This window comes from Leopardus geoffroyi (genome assembly GCF_018350155.1).
Source record: "Leopardus geoffroyi isolate Oge1 chromosome C2 unlocalized genomic scaffold, O.geoffroyi_Oge1_pat1.0 chrC2_random_Un_scaffold_44, whole genome shotgun sequence".
NCBI classification, from domain to species: domain Eukaryota; kingdom Metazoa; phylum Chordata; class Mammalia; order Carnivora; family Felidae; genus Leopardus; species Leopardus geoffroyi.
The window spans coordinates 86,603-109,403 of record NW_025543554.1 but is presented as its reverse complement, the minus strand read 5'-3'; the positions used below and the strand labels follow the sequence as shown (position 1 = coordinate 109,403).

General features: G+C 41.5%; 1 protein-coding gene across 1 annotated transcript in view; it reads right to left on the bottom strand.

Annotated features, from left to right (window-relative positions):
* LOC123595645 (probable cation-transporting ATPase 13A5) overlaps positions 1-22,801 on the bottom strand; it is a 116,691-nt gene that overhangs the window by 15,909 nt on the left and 77,981 nt on the right. The window contains exons 18-25 of the mRNA XM_045473333.1: positions 20,097-20,221; positions 19,122-19,282; positions 16,801-16,926; positions 15,356-15,435; positions 13,108-13,150; positions 11,293-11,402; positions 7,967-8,063; positions 5,902-5,974 (exon numbers count right to left, since the gene is read on the bottom strand). Coding sequence (XP_045329289.1) covers positions 5,902-5,974; positions 7,967-8,063; positions 11,293-11,402; positions 13,108-13,150; positions 15,356-15,435; positions 16,801-16,926; positions 19,122-19,282; positions 20,097-20,221 — 815 coding nt within the window. The remainder of the gene's footprint in view (positions 1-5,901; positions 5,975-7,966; positions 8,064-11,292; positions 11,403-13,107; positions 13,151-15,355; positions 15,436-16,800; positions 16,927-19,121; positions 19,283-20,096; positions 20,222-22,801) is intronic.

Below are 22,801 nucleotides of genomic sequence, written 5' to 3'. Positions count from 1 at the left end.
AGGTCTAAAGTAAGGGCAGTCTTGTGGAGGCTGTGCCCTTAAGTTGTAAAGTCTGGGCGGCTCACTCTGGATGGTTGGTGTGAGAAGTCATTGCATGGCACGCAAGGAAGGGGCGCCATGTGGACTGTGGTCAATGCAAGGAGACTGTGCCCTGGGGCCACAGAAGGCAGAGAGGCTACAGTGTTTCTAGTTCTTCCCACCTTCCTGCACTCAAGGAAGAAGATGGCCACCAAATGACTAGGCTGTGGATAATGGAGAGAAGTCTAATTGCATCTCTGTGTATTCTGCTCTCCGGTACTCTCTTTCTCAGATGCTCGCTGAGCTTCTGACTTTTCTTTTACACAGAGACAGTGCTAGATTGAATTATTGGCCTCATTGTGGTAGAGTGCACTTTACTACCCTTTAATTTTGGTTTTGCTTTGTGATTTTCTCTGACCGAAGAGATGTTAGCAGAGGTTTGAGGCCTGCTTGCATGGCAATGCTCACTCTCTGTGATCATGCTCAGGTCTGTTAGGCCAGCCTGGCTCCAGAATTAAAACTGTGGAGCTGACTTGAGTGAAACCCCTAACCTGGGGCAAGACCAACTGATCTACCTCCTAAAACAGATCAGATTCAGCTGACCTAGACCAGCTGACTGACAGTCTATCTACAGAGCAATGGTATTGTAAGCCACCGGGTTTTGGGGAGAAGTTTGTTATACAGTAGTAATGTGGTAATAGCTGATTGATAGAGTCCTAACATAAAGAATATTTTAACTTTTCCCATATTAGAAATCCTAATACTTTCTGATAGAGAATGTGTATATCTGACTATAAAATTAACGACTAGCGTTTAAGGGCCCCTACTATGTTCCAGAGGCTATGCTATGTGTCTTATACACATCATTTCTTTTTTTTTCTTAATGTTTATTTATTTTCAGAGAGGGGGACAGAGACCCAATGGAGGGGGCAGGCAGAGAGAGAGGGAGACTGAAAATCCCAAGCAGGCTCTGCACTGTCAGCGAGGAGCCCGATGCTGGGCTCGAACCCACAAACTGTGACATCATGACATGAACTGAAATTGAGAGTCAGACACTCAACTGACTGAGCCACCCAGGCGCCTCTAAACGTTATTTCTTTAAAAATCAATGCAAAATAGGTATTTCATCTCTATTTTACAGGTGAAGAAACTGAGCTTCAGAGAAGTAGGGCCCCTTATGTAAAGACCCATAGTTTGTGAGCAATAGGGTGGTAAAATAAACTTAAGTCTGTAAAGCCTCCCATTCTCTGCTCTATAGCATATTACAGTAGTGTGGATTTCATGAATCAAAAAGGATAAAAAACTTTTCTGAATTGCCCAGGTTTCTTCAAAATGATGTTGATATATGCAATCATGTTGCATGGAGAGAAATGTAAGCTTGTGAAGTGTTATATTTTATTCAGAATTAATCACCTTCTCCTCTGAGAGTCCACAGCACATTACTCATTTTGCTGCCCCGTAGTGAGGATGTCTCAGATTAAATCTAGTCATTGACACATGCACTCAGCAGACTGTGAGCTCGTTGAGGGAGGAAATCTAGTCTCATACCATTTCCTGTCCCTTAATGAAATTAGTATAGGGCCTGCTATGTGGGAGGACCTAGCAGTTTCAAATTTTTATTTTCAAAGGATACTCATAATTTTTCAGCATTATTTGGATATAATGTGGGTGTGATTCTCCTAAATAGTTGGCTTGCTTTATATTTTTTTTTCAACGGTTGTTTATTTTTTTGGGACAGAGAGAGACAGAGCATGAACGGGGGAGGGGCAGAGAGAGAGGGAGACACAGAATCAGAAACAGGCTCCAGGCTCTGAGCCATCAGCCCATAGCCTGACGCGGGGCTGGAACTCACGGACCGCGAGATCGTGACCTGGCTGAAGTCGGACACTTAACTGACTGCGCCACCCAGGCGCCCCTTGGCTTGCTTTATATTGTGGACATTTCAAGTCATGTAACTCAAATTTCCAGAGCCTCCTGAACCCACCTGAACCACATGCAAGATTTTGAATGTGCCTCATGAGGCTTTTAAGGTGAGAAGATCTCTGTCTTCCATGATATTCTCCAAAGGGACCAAGAACCAAAAAAAAAAAAAAAAAAAAAAAAAAAAAAAAATTTAGGATTCTTTGAAGCAATGTTGGAATTTATGTAAGAGGTGCATTTACATAATGGATGGAGTCCCTCCTATAGCCTTTTTCTCTGGACAGTACCTCCTTCCACATGCTGAAATGGTTGGCCTAAATGGAGCCAAATTACATGACCTCATTTTCATTCACAGAAATGACTGGCTTAAGGTAGACATCTTACTCAAGTTAGGTCAATGAATTTTCTCTCCAAAATATTTGCAAATGAGACACCGAGAGGCTGAGCTAATTAGCTGTGCAAAGACAAACAGAAAGGTTATGGAGATTCAATAATAGAGACACTAGGGTCATTTGCAAGGTGAATGAGTTTAAGTCAGATAAAAACAGAGTGGAAAGGAGAAGAAAGAGACAAAATGGTTTCTTGGAAATAAAAAAAGTGGCCTCTGTTTTTCACTCTTTGGTGTTCTAGTCCTTCTCTGGACTGGGTGCTTCTGAGTTTCTATTCTCAGATTTTTTTTTTTTGAGAATTATATTCATAAACATCCCCCTATCTCTATTTTCTTGATCTAATTTGAGTGGGTTTTGTTGAAGAGGATAGAGATGCAGCTAGAACAAATTCCTTTCAAAATGGCTCCTATACCTACTAGGGTCAAATTGAGCTTTAAGACATACATTTTCTTAATTGACTTCTCTGACTTCATTTTACTATTCTGCTTAATTTCCCCTTTAATATAGCTTGTCTTATTAGCTACCTTTGTGTTACCTTAAAATCTTGTAAGAACAAGGCAGTATAGGAAAGCAGGTGCATAAAAATTAAATATGCAATGGTATTGTCATTGTGCCATACTAATTCAGGCTTGAGGTTAAACACCCTAACCTGGGAACCTGGAAAGAAAAGAGCCTTGGTGAGAGTGATTTTATATTAATCATCCAATTGTCAATGACTACTAACATCTGCAGATGAATGTCCACAGTTCTCAACCTGGTAGTCAAGTTCTATGATCTGACCCAACTCATCTTTTCAAATTGTATCTCCTGCTGTTCCTTTTCACATATGCTACAGTGTGGTCAAATTGAAAAACTCATGCCCCAGCTCTCTCTTGCTCATGCTGCCTCATTCTACTTGAAAAGCTCTTCTTTTTGGAAAAGATTTTTGAAATCTGTCCATCCTTTCTATTTTGGTGCAAATGTTACTTCTTCCATGAAGCCATCCTTAGTATTTCTCTCTTTTCTCCATTGCCATCTCTGCCTTAACCCCAGATTATCAGAAATAACCTCTCGTTTCTCTGAACTCCCAAAGCACCTGCTGTGTTCTGGCACTCACTACTTTTGACTTTCATTTCCTTCATACGTTTGTGTGAAGCCCCCTCCCCAACTAACTCTATACTTTAGTGATCAGTCTTTTCATGCCCCAGACACCTATGTACCTAACATGTAGTAGGAGATGAACACATCTAAGAGGATATTGAATGGGGCTTTTCCTCTGAGGAATTTTACTGAATCTCATATTTGATAATGATAAATCCCAACTGAATATAAAGAGAGATCATGCCATATCTCTGTTGTACTCACTCAGAGGTATCCATACTGGTCCTTCAAGTGTAGCCATGCCCCTACCCCCAAGCAATTACCTATGTGCCAAATACATAAGAGAAAACCATGCTTTAAAGGAAATTGTTAAGAGCTGCAAGAATTATGGTTATCTTCCTAGCATCACTCCAATCCAAAATTAGGGGAGGTCATAAGAACTACTCTAGGAGAGACCTGAAGTGTCTTGAGGGGGAAGATTGGCTTGCCACCTTCAGTTGCAATGTCAGAGGAGAAGGACAGGGGGCAGCAGTGAGAGAAAGCTATATATCTATCCATTAGGTGAAGTGGAAGCTATGGAAATTAGCCAGGCTGGGGCTGTGTTGGAAGGAATCTGCCCAGTGGGGGCAGTCTGCGGGGGCTAGGGAGCCAAGCTGTAGAAAAAGTCTTCGTGGTGTTTACCACCAGCAGGCAATTGCTGAAAGGAATCCTGGGGAGTCAGAGGGAGAGAATACCATCCATGTCAGGAAGGAGTCTAGTCCAGAGCAATTCACAGGAATCTGAAAAACCCCCAAACTCACCAGTGATCCCATACCAATTGCCTGAAGTTTAGATGCCTGCCACATTAGAGGGTACTTGACAGGACAAAACTACAATACCCCCAAGTGTATAAAGGGCCATTTGCTCTTGTTCCAAGGTTCCCTGAGCAAGGGGCCCAAGGAAAGTAGAGAGTATGGCCTTCTCTCCCACTGCTTGCTTCAAGGTCAGGTTTGATCTAGAGGAAGAAAAAGTTTGAACTGGATGCAAACACGAAATGTTAATTTACAATACCTAGACTTTTGATGTCTGAAGATGAAATCATTTTAATACCTGATATTGACCAGGAAGTGATGTGCCCGTGGGATGATTGGGCTTGCAGTGATGGAAAAACAATAGCGTTTGAAGGCAGAGGAGAAAAACACAAACACTACTACTCATGTTTTTGGATTTTGAATCAATCAGCCTAGCTGTACGCATTCTAACTCTGTTCAAGGTCTCACTGAGTTAGCCAGTTTTCAAAAGAAGTAAAAGAGATTAGGTGCAGGGTGGTATTATTCATCTTGCTGTGAGTGCTTACAGTGTGTGACACACTGTCTTGTACCCTTCACATGCATTGTTTTGTCTGATCCTCACAACCGTATGAGAACATTTCATGTCAGAAAATTATTTCGTAAATAATTTGCCAAAGTTCTCAGAGATAGGGAGTGGTGAATAGCCATAGCCTTCACCTTTGTGCTACTGCTGCTAGCTTAGCTCCTGGAAGTTCCTGGTGGTTTTTTCTTCTTCTTCTTCTTCTTTTCTTCTTCTTTTAGCATCATCGACCATGTTCACAAGTAAATCATACAAAGTGCTTAAAAATAGCCAACATTGTAAAGGCAATATCATTGACTCAAAATGTTCCAGTCATGTGACTATTAATAATGCACAGAAAAATAGGCTAATGGACTACAAATACACATTTCCACCCTAAGAATCGAAATTGATGTCACTTATGTTTCTGACACTGGTAAATTTTGCCACAGGGTTGATGTATCCGTTTCATGTTTTAAGATGCTACATGAAATTCTTAAGGTTATTAATATCCTGCATTGTCTGATTTTTTTTATCTGTTTTCATAACAGTCCCATTGTTGAACAAGGAAAAAGAGATGACTATGTCATTCTTTTTCTTTGCTCTCTGTTGAGGCAGTCTCCTTTCTCCCTTATTAACAGTATGAAACCCTGAGTTCTTGGATAAGAAATACTTTATCGCAGTGTCATCGCAAAGGAAGGAAATGAGCACTAGCTGCTGTGAGTCACACCTTGCTTTTGAGAGAATTTCTAGAGTTAAATGCTCGCATTTGTTCTCAACATGTCAAAGACCTAGCAAAAATCTGGTTTCATGTCAATGTGAAACATAGCTGAATAATGGAAAGTGACCTTTGGGTTTTAAACATTTCCCTTTCTAGGTTTCTTGTACAATTTTCTATGTACAAGACACAAACCTACAAGGAACTCAGAATACATTGACCATTTTATGAAGCTAAGACTTATTTGCTATCAGGATGTTTTAGTGCCAAATCTCAGGACTTCAAGCCTCCGCTTACTGCCAACACCTCTTTCAAAAAAATCACAAGTAGAGTGGTTTCAGTAGTAAAGGTGTATCTTTCTCAAAAGCTTTTATTTGTATGAGCATTTCTAGAATGTCATGGGTAAATAAATACAAATAATGCTGTTTACTTTGCTGAAGTACTTACTTGTTAAACAGACCATCAAGGTAATGGCTACGTCTTGCATGAGATACTGGTAATTCCCAAAGAGCTGTAGCTGCTGGAAAGGAAATAAAAGTAAATATAAATGTTGCTTCTGCCATTATAGCATTTTTATTATTGCCAACTCTCTTTCTGAACGTAATCAGGAAGCAACTGTTATTTTTCTCTCCTCTTTAAAAAGAAAGTAACTTACCTATGATCTTTAGCATCTCAGTGTAGATAATGAAGCCAGATCACTATTTTCCCAGTGTTTAACTTAATTCCATGTTAGCAACAAGAGTCAGTCTGTTGGGAAACACCCGGGCTTTGGCCACAGTAATCTGACAGCTGTAGTCTCAGCCTGGACATTTGAATTCTCGACATAAGATACCCGCTGGGAACTTTAAGCTTAAACATTTGAAATCCAAGCCTCAAATCATTCAACAGGTGTTCCTCTCCATCCTATCCATGGATTGAGTTCACAAATAGTTCTCTTGGGGTCCATTCACTTTTACAAACTGAACAACTGCCACTATTCCCAAGGAAGCCCATTACAGACTTCAGTCTGGTATGCTTGACTTTCTAAGGTCTGTGTAGACATAGAAGTTGTTTGAAGTTTACATTTATGGAGTCATATATAAAAGTCAGCATATAACCTCCAGAAATTTGCCTTGCAATACCTTTTGCAACCAGGTCTGTTTATGTGCTTCATAGCTGCTGACTGAGCACTAACTTATAACCTGGTCTGAGCCATTATAGACCAGATTTATGCAAATGAGAAATACTTCTGGATTTTTAGAGTGTGAACCCAAGGCCCTGAAGTTTCTAATTTAAGGTCTCTGGGGGACACTCTTTTCTGGGTCTAAACCATCAGAATGAATGGCTTCAGGCTAGACTATCATTCCAATTCTGTGTGTGAAGACTTTGAACTGAGAAATATTTCAGATTTTTAAGAAGATACAAATGATTCCTCATCCTCCATAAAGGGTTCCCAATGGTTCTCATCCTCTAATTCTCTGTCCTCTTTACATTTCTTTCCCACATCCTTCCTCTTCTTTCCCCCTCAGAATGGTGCAGTTATATATAGGCAGGGTGACATGAAACAGGGAGGAATTTTCACAGGCAGCTTCAGTATTTGTTCCGGAAGCAGTTTTCATAGAACTATGGGGATCTGCCAGCCTGACCTCCCAGAGGCATATAAAGGCTTGGCCAAGGGCAAGATCTAGTATGTTCTTAGTGATAAAGGCAGAATTTGAATCTAGGTTTTCTGACTCCCAGTCCAGTTTCTGTTTCTACCCACCTGGTTGCCCCTTAGCCCTCTGTGTCTGATTCTTGAGCATGATAGCCCACCAGATGCTAGAGACCTGTGGTCTTCATTCATGTCTCAAATGTCCCAGGAAAGCAGTATAGTAATAAGTGCCCTCTGAAGCGCTCCCGGAGTCTGTTGGATCATTTTACTCTAGAGCAAGTTATGACTGAAATAATGAAGATTTTCAACTTATACATATCTCTTCCATATAGCTATTTAATTTGTAAGTGATTATTTTTATCATTTAATTGCAAAAGTCTTTTTTTTTTAATTTTTAAATGCTAATCCTTTACTAATGACATGTCTATGTGTCTAACTTCTGGGCGAGTTCAGAAGTAAAGCTCCAATATGTGAGTTTTTCTAGTTTTTGAGCCCTTTAAGGTCAAATTCCAGAACTTCTCTTTCTTTTTATCTCTTCTTAGTCTTTTGCCCATAGTTGGAGACCGACTTCTTGTTGAGTTGTATTTACGCTGTTCTGAAGTTCTCTTCATACTCCAGGTGGAGAACTAAATGCTTGAAGAGGTCAAGTATCTTAGGTTAACTAGAAGAAAACAGCACTGCTAGAAAACTGATCTCTAGCTACTTATTTCTAGCTCCATGCTGTGTGTGCAGTTATGCCAAGTTCCCAAGTTTGCAGACATCTGTTTTGAGAAATGTCATTTATTTACAAAACATTAAATCCTGTGTAGGAGCCACAGCCCCAAGAACAAACCAAGTATGTAAATGCAATTAAAACTGGGAAGAAATTATTTTGGTTCATACCCAATAGAGCAGTGATGCACCAATAAGTTGGATTATGCCATACATGGTCAAGTATTTAAATACCCCAAAGGATGAAACCAGAGCAGCTCGGCCTTCTCTGTTTAAGAAAAGATAAAAATAACTGGTTATGCATGATATCCCAGTCTTTTACATTTCAAAGGGAGTTCAAATTTAATAGCTTGTTGATATACAATCACTTAATCAATGATTCATCGTCTCAATTATTTGTTGAAACACTCTGTTCATTCATTTTCAGCTTCTATCATGACCTCACTCATTCACTCACTTTTATTTAGGGCTTATAAGGTACCAGCATTGTGCTAAGAGTCATGGAGGATATAAATGAATCAGGCACAGTCTTTATTTTCAGTGAATTAAAGAGATTAACACATATGTTAGAAACACATAACATTATGATGAGATACAAAATGTCAAGCATTGACTCAGCTGTGACTCTTCACATCCTAACAGGCTTCTGAGAACTGAAGTGTGTATGTTTTGGAGTCCGGTGGAGACATTAAGCTAAAGGACAGGTGCTTTTGCATGTTAGGAAGTGTGGGTGTGACTCCAATATGTGAGATGAATTGGGTTTTGTTGGTTTCCATACTCCAGGGAGAACCCATGGTAATAATCTGAGCTGGTGTGCTCTTCAAAAGACAAAAAGACAACAGTAAAAACTGCAGGTTAAAAAGTAAATATCCACCCTGCCTTGAAAAATCCTGTTTGGCTGCTATTCCCTTAACTGAGGCTTGGTGTGGTGGTGGGTTATGACAGGCCAAAGAAGACAACAACACGAGGCAGGAACACGTGATAGAGGGATGGTGAATTTGGCAAACAACCCCTCCTGCAGCCTGCTCTCATCAAAGCAGAAGCGAATTCACATGGGGAGCAACCCATATCACCACCACCACCACCCCACATTGACATGGGCATTAGTGCTACTTGAAGCCTTTGTCAATGAAATGGGGACTCGAGAAGGAAAACCTTAAGAGACAAACTAATAACCACCTGGGCTCAGGCAGAATGAGAATGGGAGGGATGGGCCAAGATGCGTTGGGCAGATGTTCTCCACCAGGCTGTGAGGCACTAACATTTGTTTTCAGCACAGAGGGTGCAGCAGCAGACAAGCTGAGAGTGGGGCTGGCATGTGAAGCCTAGACCGTTTTCTGACATAAACTTGGTGGTTTCATCCTTTTTCTCCTTTTGTGAAAGGCTCAAGAAGCCATTCTAAATAAAGTATGGGTCTCCAAAATTACTCCTATAATTATGAATTTTATCCAGTGCTCTGTTGTGTCCAGGTTAGTGCTGGGCACAATACAGAAATGAATAAGGTGCAGTCCTTATCCTAAAAGGCTTCCACTCTAGCAGCAAGTCAGTCATGTTTCAAAAGATACAAATGAAAACCTGTGGACCTATGCATTTAAAACTGTACCTCGCTGCCCCTCTGGAGGATGTTTTCTCAGAAATAAGCATACATCAAGGATAGCAAGGGTAAAATGAGCCTAACAGAGCTGAACCGTATCTAATTTTTATGAATCTAGGAAATAAAAAAGCAAAGAGCTTCTGCCTTGAGTCTTACTAAACCATCTGCCACTAGAGAAATTTTACACCATGATGTGGATCTTAAAACACTGCATTCCATTCACAAATGAATTGGGCCATGTGTGTGAGACAGCATCTGAAGTTCAAATTGCACTGCCTCTCAGATGGATCAAATAGGCACTTGTGCAACCATCCAAGAGTTTAAACTCCCTCCACACCTGTTGCTCCAGCTTACCCTCCATAACTCCCACCTGAGAAGCCTCCCAACAGGAGGTTTAAGGAGGCTGAGAAGCCTGGGCTATTGGGCTCTACACTCTCCAGTTAAAATCCCATTTCTAAATGTGGCTCTCCACTTCTCCCACTTGGAATGTTCTCCCACCTCCTTCCCGTGTACGTACTTCCTATCCATCCTTCAAGTCCCAATTCCCCTCCTGAAACCTTCCTTCTTGGCTTGAGTTACCAATCGGAACTACTGGAACAATTACCATATTGTTTGAGCATTAATTTTTTTTAAACTAATTTGTTGAGCACTTCTCACTGATCAGGCAGATGATTCTCTGTTTTGTGATTATATTTCTATCTCTCTGTACCTTTACTGGAACATGAGTCTTCCAGGACAAAATCTGTCTCATCCTTTATCCACATTTCCAAGCACAATATTTTAAAAAGCTCCATGAGTTGTATTGACATAGGGACAGGGTCCTGGGCACTCTCATTTCGTAGTCACTGGCTAGGAACCAAATTTAAGGCAGTAGAGAGTAAGGAGAGGACTTGGAGACAGTCTCCCAAAGACAATCCAGTAAACCATAATGCCTGCTTGGCTATGGATGAAGGAAGGAGAGAGTTCAGATTGCTCTGAAGTTCTGAGGGCTCTAAGGATCAGATAGTTCTCAGAAACAGAGAACATGGGAGTTAGGAAGAGGAGTCTCCTGCTCTGGAGGCAGGAGAGCTGCTGATGTTTGAGGGTGTGGAAGGACACAGGGGCAGGCACCCCGAGTTCAGAGAGATGTGTCAAGCTATTTGCTATGCAACCAGACACGGGCATAGAATTTCAAGCCTAGCACCTTTAGGTGAGTAACTCCTGCTAGTAGGTGCCCATTCAGATGCACAGATGCACCAGGGGACATGCTGGAGAACTTCATGTTCATCCCTTTGGAATAAACTTCAAGTTTCAGGGATGTCTTCACTGGCTGTGAAGATGGCCTAAAGTTACCCCGTGGTGTTATAGGGAGCAACAGAAGAGTACGATTTGTGAACAAAATATAAAACCTAACGTTTTATTCTTAACTACATTTAAACTATGAGTAGAGACAAAAATCAGTAATGAGAGCAGAATGGAGGTGAGGGAGCTATCTTGACAAAAAAATGGTCTTTAATTCCTTCCCCTTCCCTCAATTGTAAAAGTCGCTGATTGGTATCTTGGAGAGATAACATTATCTGGGGAGGCTATGTGATGGAGTGTTTTCCTTGTGCTGCCTCACCCTTCCCAATCCCCAGGAGGAAGGTTCCAGTAAGCACCCAACATACAAGATAAGGGAGAGAAGTAAGAGATGCAATCAGTTTTTAAATATCAACTCTACCTTTCAACAGCCTCAGCAAAGGTCACTTTTTGTGGTTTTTACCAGCATTTCCAAGCAGCACAAATGGCCCCTTAACTGGTGCTCGGATAGCACTGTACCCATACCTCTGTGTGACATTTATCACTTTAAATTGTGGTTGAATTCTGTACAGAGCCAGACAATGAGCCCATCGGTCATGAGGGTGGAAGGGAACTAGTGGCTTACCTGATGAGATGAGGCACACACGCGATGTTGGCTATTTTCGAGGTGAAAGGGGAGGCCACAGATGCCTCCTGCTCTGACAGTGAAATGCCCGCATGAGCCATTTTCAAAGCCTAGAAGGATAAATCCACGTTACACCCATAACTCCTCGGGCCATGTTCTAACTATTTGAACACCATGAGCTATTCTTCACATTATTGAGTTTATAACCCTGTAACCTTCCAGCCCTGGGTGTCTGTTTATGCTGTCCCTCCACATGGAGTACTATCCCCCTCCAGATCCAGAAAGTCATCAACCAAAGAGGCGCCAGCTAAACGATGCTCCTGGGGCAAAAGAGTGGTGCGTGCGTTCACATGCATGTGTGTGCATTGCTTGTGCGGATGTAGATGTGATAAGCAAAAGGAAGGAATCATTCAAGAAGTCAACTGAAAAGGTGATAGCATTTGGATGGGTATGTGTGGGGGTCTTCCTCATCACAGTTCTTACACTCAGCAGACCATCTTCACAAACGATAGGAAAAGATATCAAATCCCCACCTATTCCTGGGCTGCTTGATATAGCCAACCAGTTAACTGTTGGGACGAAGTACGGGGCTCACAGCATCTTCACTGGAGACAGGGACCGAATCGTACTTATCACACATCCTTCCAGGACCTGTGTTGCCTCACTAAAATAAAGGCTAACTCATTGTCGCAAGACTCGAAACGGCCCAGAGAGAGCATAGAGCAGACAGTGGCCAATAAGCAGGCCAGAGTCAATTTTTTTAATCCCATAAGAATTGTATGAGCATAAAATGAGATTTCGTAGTTCTGTAGTTCTGTAGAACCGCAAAGCATCTGTTTACCGTGGCTGGCACATGCTAAATTCATGTTCAATATACATTAGAATATTTCCTTCTCCCTCTATTCTCTCTTAGTATTTTGTATCTCTATTACATATTTTAAGATCATCTGTTTTATGCTTGGCTTAATATATAGTTTTTAATGTTTATTTATTTTTGAAGGAGACAGAGCATGAGCGGGAGAAAGGCAGAGAGAGAGGGAGACACAGAATCCAAAGCAGGCTCCAGGCTCTGAGCTGTTAGTACAGAGCCTGACACAGGGCTCGAACTCACGAGCTGCAAGAGCATGACCTGAGCCGAAGTCGGATGCTTAACCAACCGAGCCACCCAGGGGCCCCTGTTTGGGTTAATATTATGCATGATTCTTTCCACCACTAGATAATGAATATTAGGGGGCAGAGACTATGTCCTTTTTTAGCACTTATTATTTGTTTTGTTCTAATTTCTACACAATTATGGGAATGGGTTTTCATTTTAGGTTTTGAAGCATAGACTAACAACGAGCGTCTTCTCGTGACGCATAAGGTAGAAAAATTCATAATAGATCTCTAAGCGTGAACACAATTTTTCACAGAACTTAGACGAAAATATTTAAAAAGAGAGGAACACAATTACCCAGATCCTAATGATCTAGTAGGCTTTGGAAATACAAAGCAATCCCGTTCCGTTTTGTGCTGAAGATTTTGTACTGAAAATATTTGCTTATGCACATAAATCTTCAAGGTGGGCTATTATTTCAACCATATCTTCAACACTCAGAGTCTAAAACACGTACTGCTTTCTCTTGTGTATGGGAAGGCATCTGCTGAGAATTATTTAATTTAGGCCTCTCTATAGTTTGTCATAGCCACATAGTTTGGTCTGCGATTTCACTGATATGTTATGCATACATGATTTTATACATAATTCAACACTGTAAACCATCAGTTTCAAACGTTTCCTTCACTCGGCCTTTACTACTCATGTGTTCTACTCACCCCACAGTCATTAGCTCCATCTCCGCACATGCCCACGTAGTAACTGCAGGGGACGGATAAAAAACATTAATGCCTTATCGCCTCTCTTGGGTAAATTTCATCACAACCAACTCACACATGATGTATGTGTGTGTGTTGAACACACGTGGCATCAGGCTCGTGGCAAATGACTTGGAGAGAAATATCCCCAGAGGAATAAGGCTGTTGTATTTAAGTTGTTTCCACCATGTGGAAATGACAGTGATTTTGCCAAGGACGGCCACCAAGAAGATTACACATTTCAAAACAAGTCCTGGGTGATTGTATCCATCAGGGCTCTAAGTGTGCAGCCATAATCACAGCACTTCCCACACCTGATGCACCGAATAACCTGATCCATCTGTGTTTTTTGGTGGCTGATGCCACTGCAAGTTTAGACATTAGGATGAGAAACCTTTGGGAAATGGTTGAACAGGTAGAACCAAAAGCGTATACACATAATCTTGAGGCATTCTGGAGTGATATGAGAGCGTATGCTCCTAATCGCTACCAGTTTGGTGTGCAAACACCACAGCATGAATAGAAGAGTAATAACAAAACCAATACAGGCAAAAAATAAAGTTCTTGGACAGTTTCCTTATGATTAGCTGACACATAAGAGATGGTCATTTTTATAAGTCAAAAATGGTCAAAAACAAACTCATAAGATTCAACTCAATATTTGGCAGGTATATACGAAAATATTCTTATAAACACTTCATGGGCTCTCACGCATGTCATTGCTGTGTACATTTGCTGAAGTGGGTCCTTTTCTTCAGGCTCAAATCACATATTTAGTCTTTATATCACACAAAGAATCTTACATCTTCAAGTGCTCCCTGAATTCAGAAGACAACTCAGACAACCTGTGTGCATTGTCAGTGATAAAGTCAGGAGGAATAAGATGGGGAAATCGAGAAGACAGTTCATTCCGAGACAGCATATTTTCCTGAATTGATTTTTCTTTAAGGGACTATAGCTTTTCAAAAGTAAGCATATAAATTGGCAAAATTTCTTAGGCATTGAGATGGGTAAAATTACTTTCTTCGGCTATTATCGTATAATGACCATGTAAGTAAAATAGTCACTTAAACACTGGCTACTAACCCAGCCTCAAGGCATTATGGGAGTTGACAGGCATTCTTTTTAAAACTTCCCTAAGAATGTTTTGGCAACACAAAATAATAGTGAAAGGCAGTCTCCTGATTTTAGCTACTACTTGTCAGTAATTACCTGAAGTTTCACTACTCTCTTTCCTTTTCGCTTTCTGGAAATATGTAGCTCAGAAATTATAACATTCCCAGAAAATTATAGGTAGGTCTGGTCTCAAGAAGAACCATTTCACTCTGATGTACATGGTTATCTATATTTTTGAAGGAGATAAAAAAAGGGACTTTTTTTTTTTTTTTTTTTTTTTACTTTGGCCTCCATACCCAAACCATTGCCAGGGCCACATACAGTGAGACTATCATTCCACCTCTTTCCTACTGGTCCTGGAATCATTCACATATCTTCTAATGGACCAACCTCAAATAATTCCAGGGGATGACCCACACACTTCCTCATTTTTCTCATTCTGAGATATATAAGCCCCTATTTTTTCTATTCCCCACATCCAAGCAGAGGATCTTCCTTTAAGTTATGCTGTACGGGCCACAGAAGGAATGCTGTATGGGGTAGGCAGCTTCCAAAATGGCTCTATGATTGCCATCTCCTGGTGTTCAAGACGTTATATAAAGCCCTTCCCTGGGTGTGGGCTAGACTCAGTGACGTGCCTCTAATAAAGAGAATACAGCAAAAGTGATGGGATGTCTCTTCTGAGATGAGGATATAAAAAATGGTGATCTCTTTCCATCTCTTTTGCTCACTCTTGTGGATGCTAGCTACCACACTATGAGCTGCCTTATGAAATGATCCATGTAGCAAGGAGCAGAGGGTGGCTTCTGTCCAACAGCTACAGGGAACTAAAAAATCCTGCCAACAGCACGTGAGGGAGGCCAGTGGCGGGTCCCTCCTCCTCCAGCACTGAGGTAGCTGCAGTCCTGCCTAACACCCAACTGCAGCCTTGTGAGAGGCCTGAGCCAGAAGACTCAGCTCGGCACACCTGGCTTTCTGACCCGTTGGAATGTAAAATAATAAGTGGTGTTATTCTAAGCCACTAAATGTGGGGTTAATTTGTTACGCAGCAATAGATAATGAATACACTCTCCTTTCGTGCAATAATACCTACTTTAATTTCTGAAATTCTTCAATAAGACTAGATTTCTGCCCAGGAGACATTCTTGCAAAAATGGTTCCATTCACCAGGATCTAAAGAGAAAAACAACTACTGCAATAAGATTAGGATGAAGAACACTTTTTTTTAATTTTTAAAGTTTGTTTATTTCTTTAGAGAGAAAGGGACAGAGCAGGGGAGGGGCAGAAAGGGAAGAGAGAGAGAGAGAGAGAGAGAGAGAGAGAGAGAGAATCCCAAACAGGCTCTCTGCTGTGAGCACGGACCCACCATGGCACTCGATCTTATGAACCACGAGATCATGACCTGAACCAAAATCAAGAGTTGGACACTTAACCACCTGAGCCACCCAGGAGCCCCCGAGGATACTTTTTAAAAAAAAAGAACAGCCCTGAAAGTCATTCCCAGCCACTGTTTGAATATAGCAATAGGTGGTGTGTCGTTAGCCCAAATGTCAGGACAGGGAGAAAGGGGACTCAATGCTTTAACTTTCACTTTCATCTCCCATCACAACTTTATGACTTTTTTCCTGGCCATTTTTCTGAGATTGGATAAGCTCTAGTTAATAATAGCTGAAAAGCAGCAGAGTATATGGGACAAAAATGCTTAAGGAAATACAGTTCTTTCTACTAAACACTATCACCACAATTGCAGCATAGATAGAGGAAAAGTGATAGGTGAGGAGTGGAGACCAACGTTCCATTCTCAGCTCTGGTCCCACTAGCTGGGCAAAGCTTAGACAAGGGACATAAACTCTCTGAGTCTCAGCTTCCCCATCTCCTCAATTAGGTACTGCACTAAGTACTTCTAGGTACTTTCTAGAAGCCTCTGGGGTCTAGATTCAATGGTCTTGTCTGTTAAGGTGACAGAATTTTCAAGAAACTGCTAACAGGTGGTTGCTTGCCCTCAGCTTGTGCTCCACTTATCTCCTTCACACTGACAGTGCAACCCTGCACAGCACTATTTTTAAATAGACACACAGAGGACAAGGTAACAAATGATTTTGAAAATAAACCACGGGGTCTTTGTTTCCTGCTGCTGTAATTTAAGAATCCAGACAGGAAGGGGAATAGAGCTCAACCTGACATGAGTTGGTGGCTTTCAGAGAGAGGCTGACCCACAAAACAGGCAGCACATTTGGAACTATTTGGAGGTCCTCCCTGCTGGGGAGGGAAAGGAGGAGGGAGACTGGGATTGGGCTGGCCATGGGGGGGGGGTGAAGAGCTGTACCAGAGCTCAGACTCTGAAGAGGGGGTTATGTGCATGTGCAGGATCAGGTAGGGCTGGGGAACTTCTGAAGGAGCACCTTTGGGGGTGTTTATTCCCCAAATCTGAGACAACCTCACTGATCATCACCTTCACTATTCTCTTTTTTTTTTTTTTTTTTTTTTGCCTCACTAATTTGGGAGCAAAACAAAACACTTCATTTCACCAGTACTTACTTTTGGAAGCAAGCTGTTGAAATGCTGAAATATCACTTGGTAGGATTTCCCACTCATTGCAAAATGGTAACAGCTCCCTCTTGCTCCATCAGGCACCGAACTGTTCCCAATGTTAACGCAGGCTTCCTAAATTCAAAAGGGCATTGTTTCCACATGGGCTTTTAAAGAATGTCTCTGCTTTCCTATGTTTTATGGAAGTGTATTCAAGTTATGCAATAGTGTGAGGGCCAGCAAATACATAATGTGCAATTTGTCCATGGAACCTAGACTCCGATGAAGAAGACACTCAAAATGTCCTTCCCAAATTATATGAACATATGAGACATTGCCAACACAATGCTCAGGATCATGTCCTAGGAGTTCATACATGTATGTCAGTCTGCTGAGGAAATCCTTCCGAGGTACCCGTTAGTGATTCCAAGGAAGAGTAGAAAACATTCTTCCCTCTTCTTTCCTCTCCTCTTCATGCTGACTTTTATTTCCTAAGATCTTTTACCAGTCATTCACTCACCAATCATTCCCCAATTTCTTCCTTGTGAAATAGGCAGACTCTTTCTTCAGAGCCTAGCTCCTTATAGCACCTGCCTTCTCCCCACCTCAACAGGCAACACATTCCTTCATGGTGTTCCACTCCTCTTCCATGCCCTATGTTCCATTGCACTGGCTCTTTCTCTCCTGCCCTCCACTTGTCAATGTGCTCCCATCACTGCAATCTAGCTCTACCTGGCTTAGCCCCAAGAGAGAGCACCCGATGAATGCACATGCACTCACAGTGTTGACAGCTCATCATGCTTTTCCATGCAACATTTCTCAGGGGTCCTTACATTAGTGTAGAACTCTGAGTTCAAATAGCATAGAAGGTGAGAACATTCTTTTCACTAGAGGGATTCATCTTAAAATTCTGAATTGGGAGGCAAGGAGATACAGCCCTCTCTTTCCACGCCCCTTCTCCCAACTGCAAAATAGCCAACAAAAATATGCTTAAAGCATTCCACATGAGGCAAGGAAAGAATTCCTTCTGCTTTCAATAGAAAGTTGGATACGGAAAGTGTGGTGGGAGGGAGCCAGACTACCCAGCGATGGCCAAAACTTCAGTAAAGGTATTAAATTAGTGAGTGGGTAGTGTGAGTGGACTGTTTGTTAAAAATTAGTGAAGACCTGATTTTTATCACACAGTGAAATGGAGGCAACATGCATTGACACAGAAGCAAGTGAGTTTGCAAGGATATAAGCACCAGAAATCTGCTGAAAGCACAGATAGAGCTGTCATCTTTTACAGCCAATATGATGGGGTTTGAGCCAAGTAGGGGTAGGGTCACTGTACAGTTGTGCAGCTTGTATACTGTACAAGGCCTACTCTACATTTAACAATCCAAAGGGCTGGTCAGCCTGAAGGAAGGGAGCATTTTTGTAATTTATCACCTGGAGGACCATCTGGAATTCAGACAGGCAGAGGTGCCACATTTAATGATGGATGTCAGGCTGCAGCCCATTTTTTTCACAAAAGCACAGGAACCTTGCTATCTCGAAAAGCTTGACACTTGCTAACTTAATGTCACAAACACAGCACAATCTAAATGGCCATGGATCTGGGGGCTCCTGGGTGGCTCAGTGGGTTAAGCGTCCAACTTCAGCTCAGGTCATGATCTCACAGTCAGTGAGTTTGAGCCCCACGTCGGACTCTGTGCTGACAGCTCAGAGCCTGGAGCCTGCTTCAGATTCTGTCTTCCTCTCTCTCCGCCCTTCCTCAGCTTGCAATCTGTTTCTCTCTCTCTCTCACAAAATAAACATTAAATTTTTTTTAACTTAAAGAAAAAGTATTTCTGAAAAGTCTTTAAAAAAATAAACAAGTAAATGCCCATGGATCTGGGTGCTATCAGACAGACCTAAATTTGATTTCCTGCTCTGCAACTTGCCAGTGGTGTGTCTTGGGCAAGTTTACCTTGTTGGACCTCAGTTTTCACATTTGTGAGTTGAACAGTTTGTCAACTGTATAGGCCAACTATGAGATTCCAATGGGAAATATGGACATAAGTTCCCAGCCACATTGGAATCATGGGCTGATGCCAGCTCCCAACCCAGAGATTTGGATTTAACCAGTAAAACCTTGGCACTGGAAGCTTTAAAACTCTTCCAGGTGATTTCTTCATGCAGCCAAGGCGAGAAGTGCTAGTGGAAATGCTAAATGCTTTGCAAACTTCAGAACCTCCAGCTGTGAAGGGTTTTGACTTTGGTGACTTCTAACGCCCAGAGAAGGCTGCCCAGGCCAGGGCTGTATGCCATCAGCCCAGGCCACCAAGGGGCCTTCTAACTTTGCTCACATTCTTCTCCGGTCCATTCTCCTGGTTCTCAACCAGCTGCCAAGTCACAGAGGCAGGAACAAAATCTTCTGGTTCATTGGCTTCAACAAGGATCACTTGGCTTCCTCCAGGAATCATTTCAGAATTCTTTGCCACAGTAATCGCTGTTTGAAGGTTGTCACCTAGATGACAAAGAGAGTCAGCTTGCTTTCTGTGTAAATCTCTCAGCAGCTCAAATTGAGCTCTGCCTCCTCTGAGTGGGCATACCCCAATATTGGTGCTCTTTGGGGGGCATTTCCCACTTTTGGCCTTATTTGATAAGCATTTGTCTGTCCCTCTTGCCCAAGCCTGTCTGTCTCTAGTGGTCAAAAACAATGTCTGCATCTCCCTGCCACAATGGCAGCATGTCTTCAACACTGAATATTTCCAAAACATGCAAGGATGAATAAGGAAATGGTTACGTGCTTTTTGATGAACCCTCAGAAGACTGAGAGCCCCAAGTGGTGAAGATAACACGGGCCCACTCCGATTGCATGGAACCATTTTGGGGATCTGGATTGCAGTCAAACAGAGACTAGAACACTGAGGGCTGGGCCATGCATGGACTGAATCAGCATATGCTATGCCTGCCCCACAGCCCTGAAGGACAGCTCAGTAGAGTCTTACACCCTTTACACAGAAGTCTCACTGGGGTTCTTGAGCACATATACGTTCTTGTGTTTAAACATTTACTGTGAGCCTATTAACTCTGGACCAAGCCCAAGTAGGGAGAAGGGGCATTAGACAAAGAGAATGAAGTATGGTCTCTGCTACCAAATCTCGCAGTCATCTTGGGGCTGCTGCACTTGTGCCGCAAGAACAGGAGTCAAAGAACAGTAACACATGACAGCTAAGTATTTTTCCTTCTGCCTCAGCCACATGAACCCACTTAGCTCACATGGTCTTTTTCTGATGCCTGGGATACATTGAATGTGTCAGGCCTCCAGAAGTACACACCAGTAATCATCACGGTCCTGATGCAGGCTTCATGCAGTTCCTTCAAGACTGGCTTGCTTTCTTTTTTCAAGCGATTCTCCATTATGAGAAGTCCCAGAAATGTCAAGTCTGACTCCACCTTCTCTCTTGGGATTCAGGAGAAAATATTAAAGCTTATTTATGGAGTCTTGACGGTTGAATTTATTTCTTCCTTAAAAAACTTTTTCTAAATTTTATCAATGTAATGCATGCATATGTTTTAAAAAGAAAAAAGGAAAAAAAAAAGGAAGAAAAGGGGCGCCTGGGTGGCGCAGTCGGTTAAGCGTCCGACTTCAGCCGGGTCACGATCTCGCGGTCCGTGAGTTCGAGCCCCGTGTCAGGCTCTGGGCTGACGGCTCAGAGCCTGGAGCCTGTTTCCGATTCTGTGTCTCCCTCTCTCTCTGCCCCTCCCCCGTTCATGCTCTGTCTCTCTCTGTCCCAAAAATAAATAAATAAAACGTTGGAAAAATAAAAAATAAAAAAAAATAATAATAAAAAAATAAATAAATAAAAATAAAAAAGAACCCAAAAGCTTATGATGAAAACCAATAGTCCCTGTCTCCACCCCTATTCACCCCCTCTCCTTCCCAGAGGCAACCACTTTTATATCTTTTAGCAACTTCTTCCATTTTTCAACTCCATTTTTTAAAAGAATGTGTTTATCTACCAACTCTTCTGTTGATTTTTAAAATTTTTGTTAATCACACATATTTTGTTTTTAATTTCAAAGACATTTTTTGTGACCTGGTAATCAGTTTAGTTAAGCATTTAGTAAGTCTACAGGATATTACGGTAACAGTTGAATATGGAATAATTCCTTTCAACCTCCATCTGTAACCTCCAGAAAATATATGATATCAGCTAAGCCTTCAAAAAGTTATCAGAATTTGAAATTGGAAGCTTGGAGTCTAACTGGGTTACACTCATTTTATAGGAACTCACCTCAGGAATGGAATAAATCTCAGGTGACTTTTTAAAAAGTCAACGTGGGGGGCCAAGATCTCTTTCTTATCTCGCATTGTTCCTTTTTCTGCCTAGGGAGGAGTTAAGATTGCAGGAGGAGCTGGAGACCTAGGGACCTAACCTTGTTGGGTACAATCTCCCATGTTCAGTCCTGTCCCACGTCTACCTTCCACAGTACGTGATAGAGCTGAGTCTCTGCCTGTCAGGTTCTACAGGGTGGAGCAACTTCCCTCTCACCATCTCTCTCTCTGGCATGGCGTAGACCACACTTCTTCCATCCCTACTGATTCAGACTCCAATCACCGCCCCCCACCTACTTTTCATCTTACAGAAATGATAGAAATCTGTCTGCACTTAATCACCTCTCTAGTTTTCTTTGATGTTATTTATTTTCTATCATGCTGGTAGGACTTGGGAGATAGAAGAAATAAACACACAGTCAGTAAACCTTCTTCAAGAGAAAGAGCAGAGTTGGATTTCTTGATGAAAAATATTACTCAAACTTAGATGGGAACACAGTGAGGAAACTTCTCTCTGGAGTACAGAACAAGGTACTCCATCTTTCATTCAAAAGTCCACTCACCAAATAATCACTCTGTTTTAGACCTTGTATTGGGCACTTGCTGAGTACTCAGATTATCAGATAGGAATCCTGCCTCAGTGATCTCAGAGAATATTATGAAAGACCTATCTTAATACAGAATGTGTTAAATTTCTATCATTTAACTTCATAGCTGTCTATTATACATTGGATTCATATTTTCCCATTAGCTAGAACTAAAACAAAGAATCGTCCCACCAGTTTCTTCCAGTTTTGGTCTCTATTTGAGGACTCTTCCCTTTTTCACCAATTCAGGCACTTGGGCCTCTTGCTACCTTGCAACATTCCCGGCAAATCCCTGTGTCAGTGAATCCCTTGCACTCACTCTTCTGACTCCCTGCAATACTCTTCTTCTGGATATCCTCATGCCATATCTCTGTTCAAATGGCACCTCTTCAGAGGACTTTCCCTGATCATTCCATGTAAAATGGTATCATGATCTATCTTTCCCAATTAGGATATAAGCTTCTGAGGGCAAAGATTGTCTCACTTCAGAATCTTCAGTGCCTTAAAGAGTATCTCGTGCACCCTCAAACTCAATAGAAATTTGCTAAACCAACGAAAGGGAGAATTTTGACAAAGTATTTCTTCTGTTTGTTAGTGTGGGGTGTTTTATTTTTTCCAAAAAAAAAAAAAAAAAAGAGAGAGAGAGAGAGACAGAAACTCTTCTACTTCCCTTTTATGACACACCAGTTTTTAAAGAAGTTTTTGATCTTTCTGATTCGAAAACTTTGCAAAATATAATTTGATTCTAAAAAAAAAAAACCTGAAAACACTTTTCCCTTACTCTGTTTGAAAATAGTAGTGAAATTTTAAGAAGCATAATAGGATCCTGATATTCTCTGGGAAAATCTGAGATGATTGGAAATCTAGCACATTTGATCATCACTTTCTTATTCTGTTATATTTATAATAATGTCTACTCATCAGTGACTTTTAAATGAGAACATCACAGCTACATTAGTGTGTGGCAGCTGGGTGGTGGCAATATTCCTTGTCAAACTACATGAATTTTTTCTTCACACATAACCTTAGCTTTTGTTATTAAAATTTTTGCCTTGAGAAATTACAAAATCCTGTGTGTTATGGGTCTTCATGCTTGCTCAAGAATAGCTAACACCTT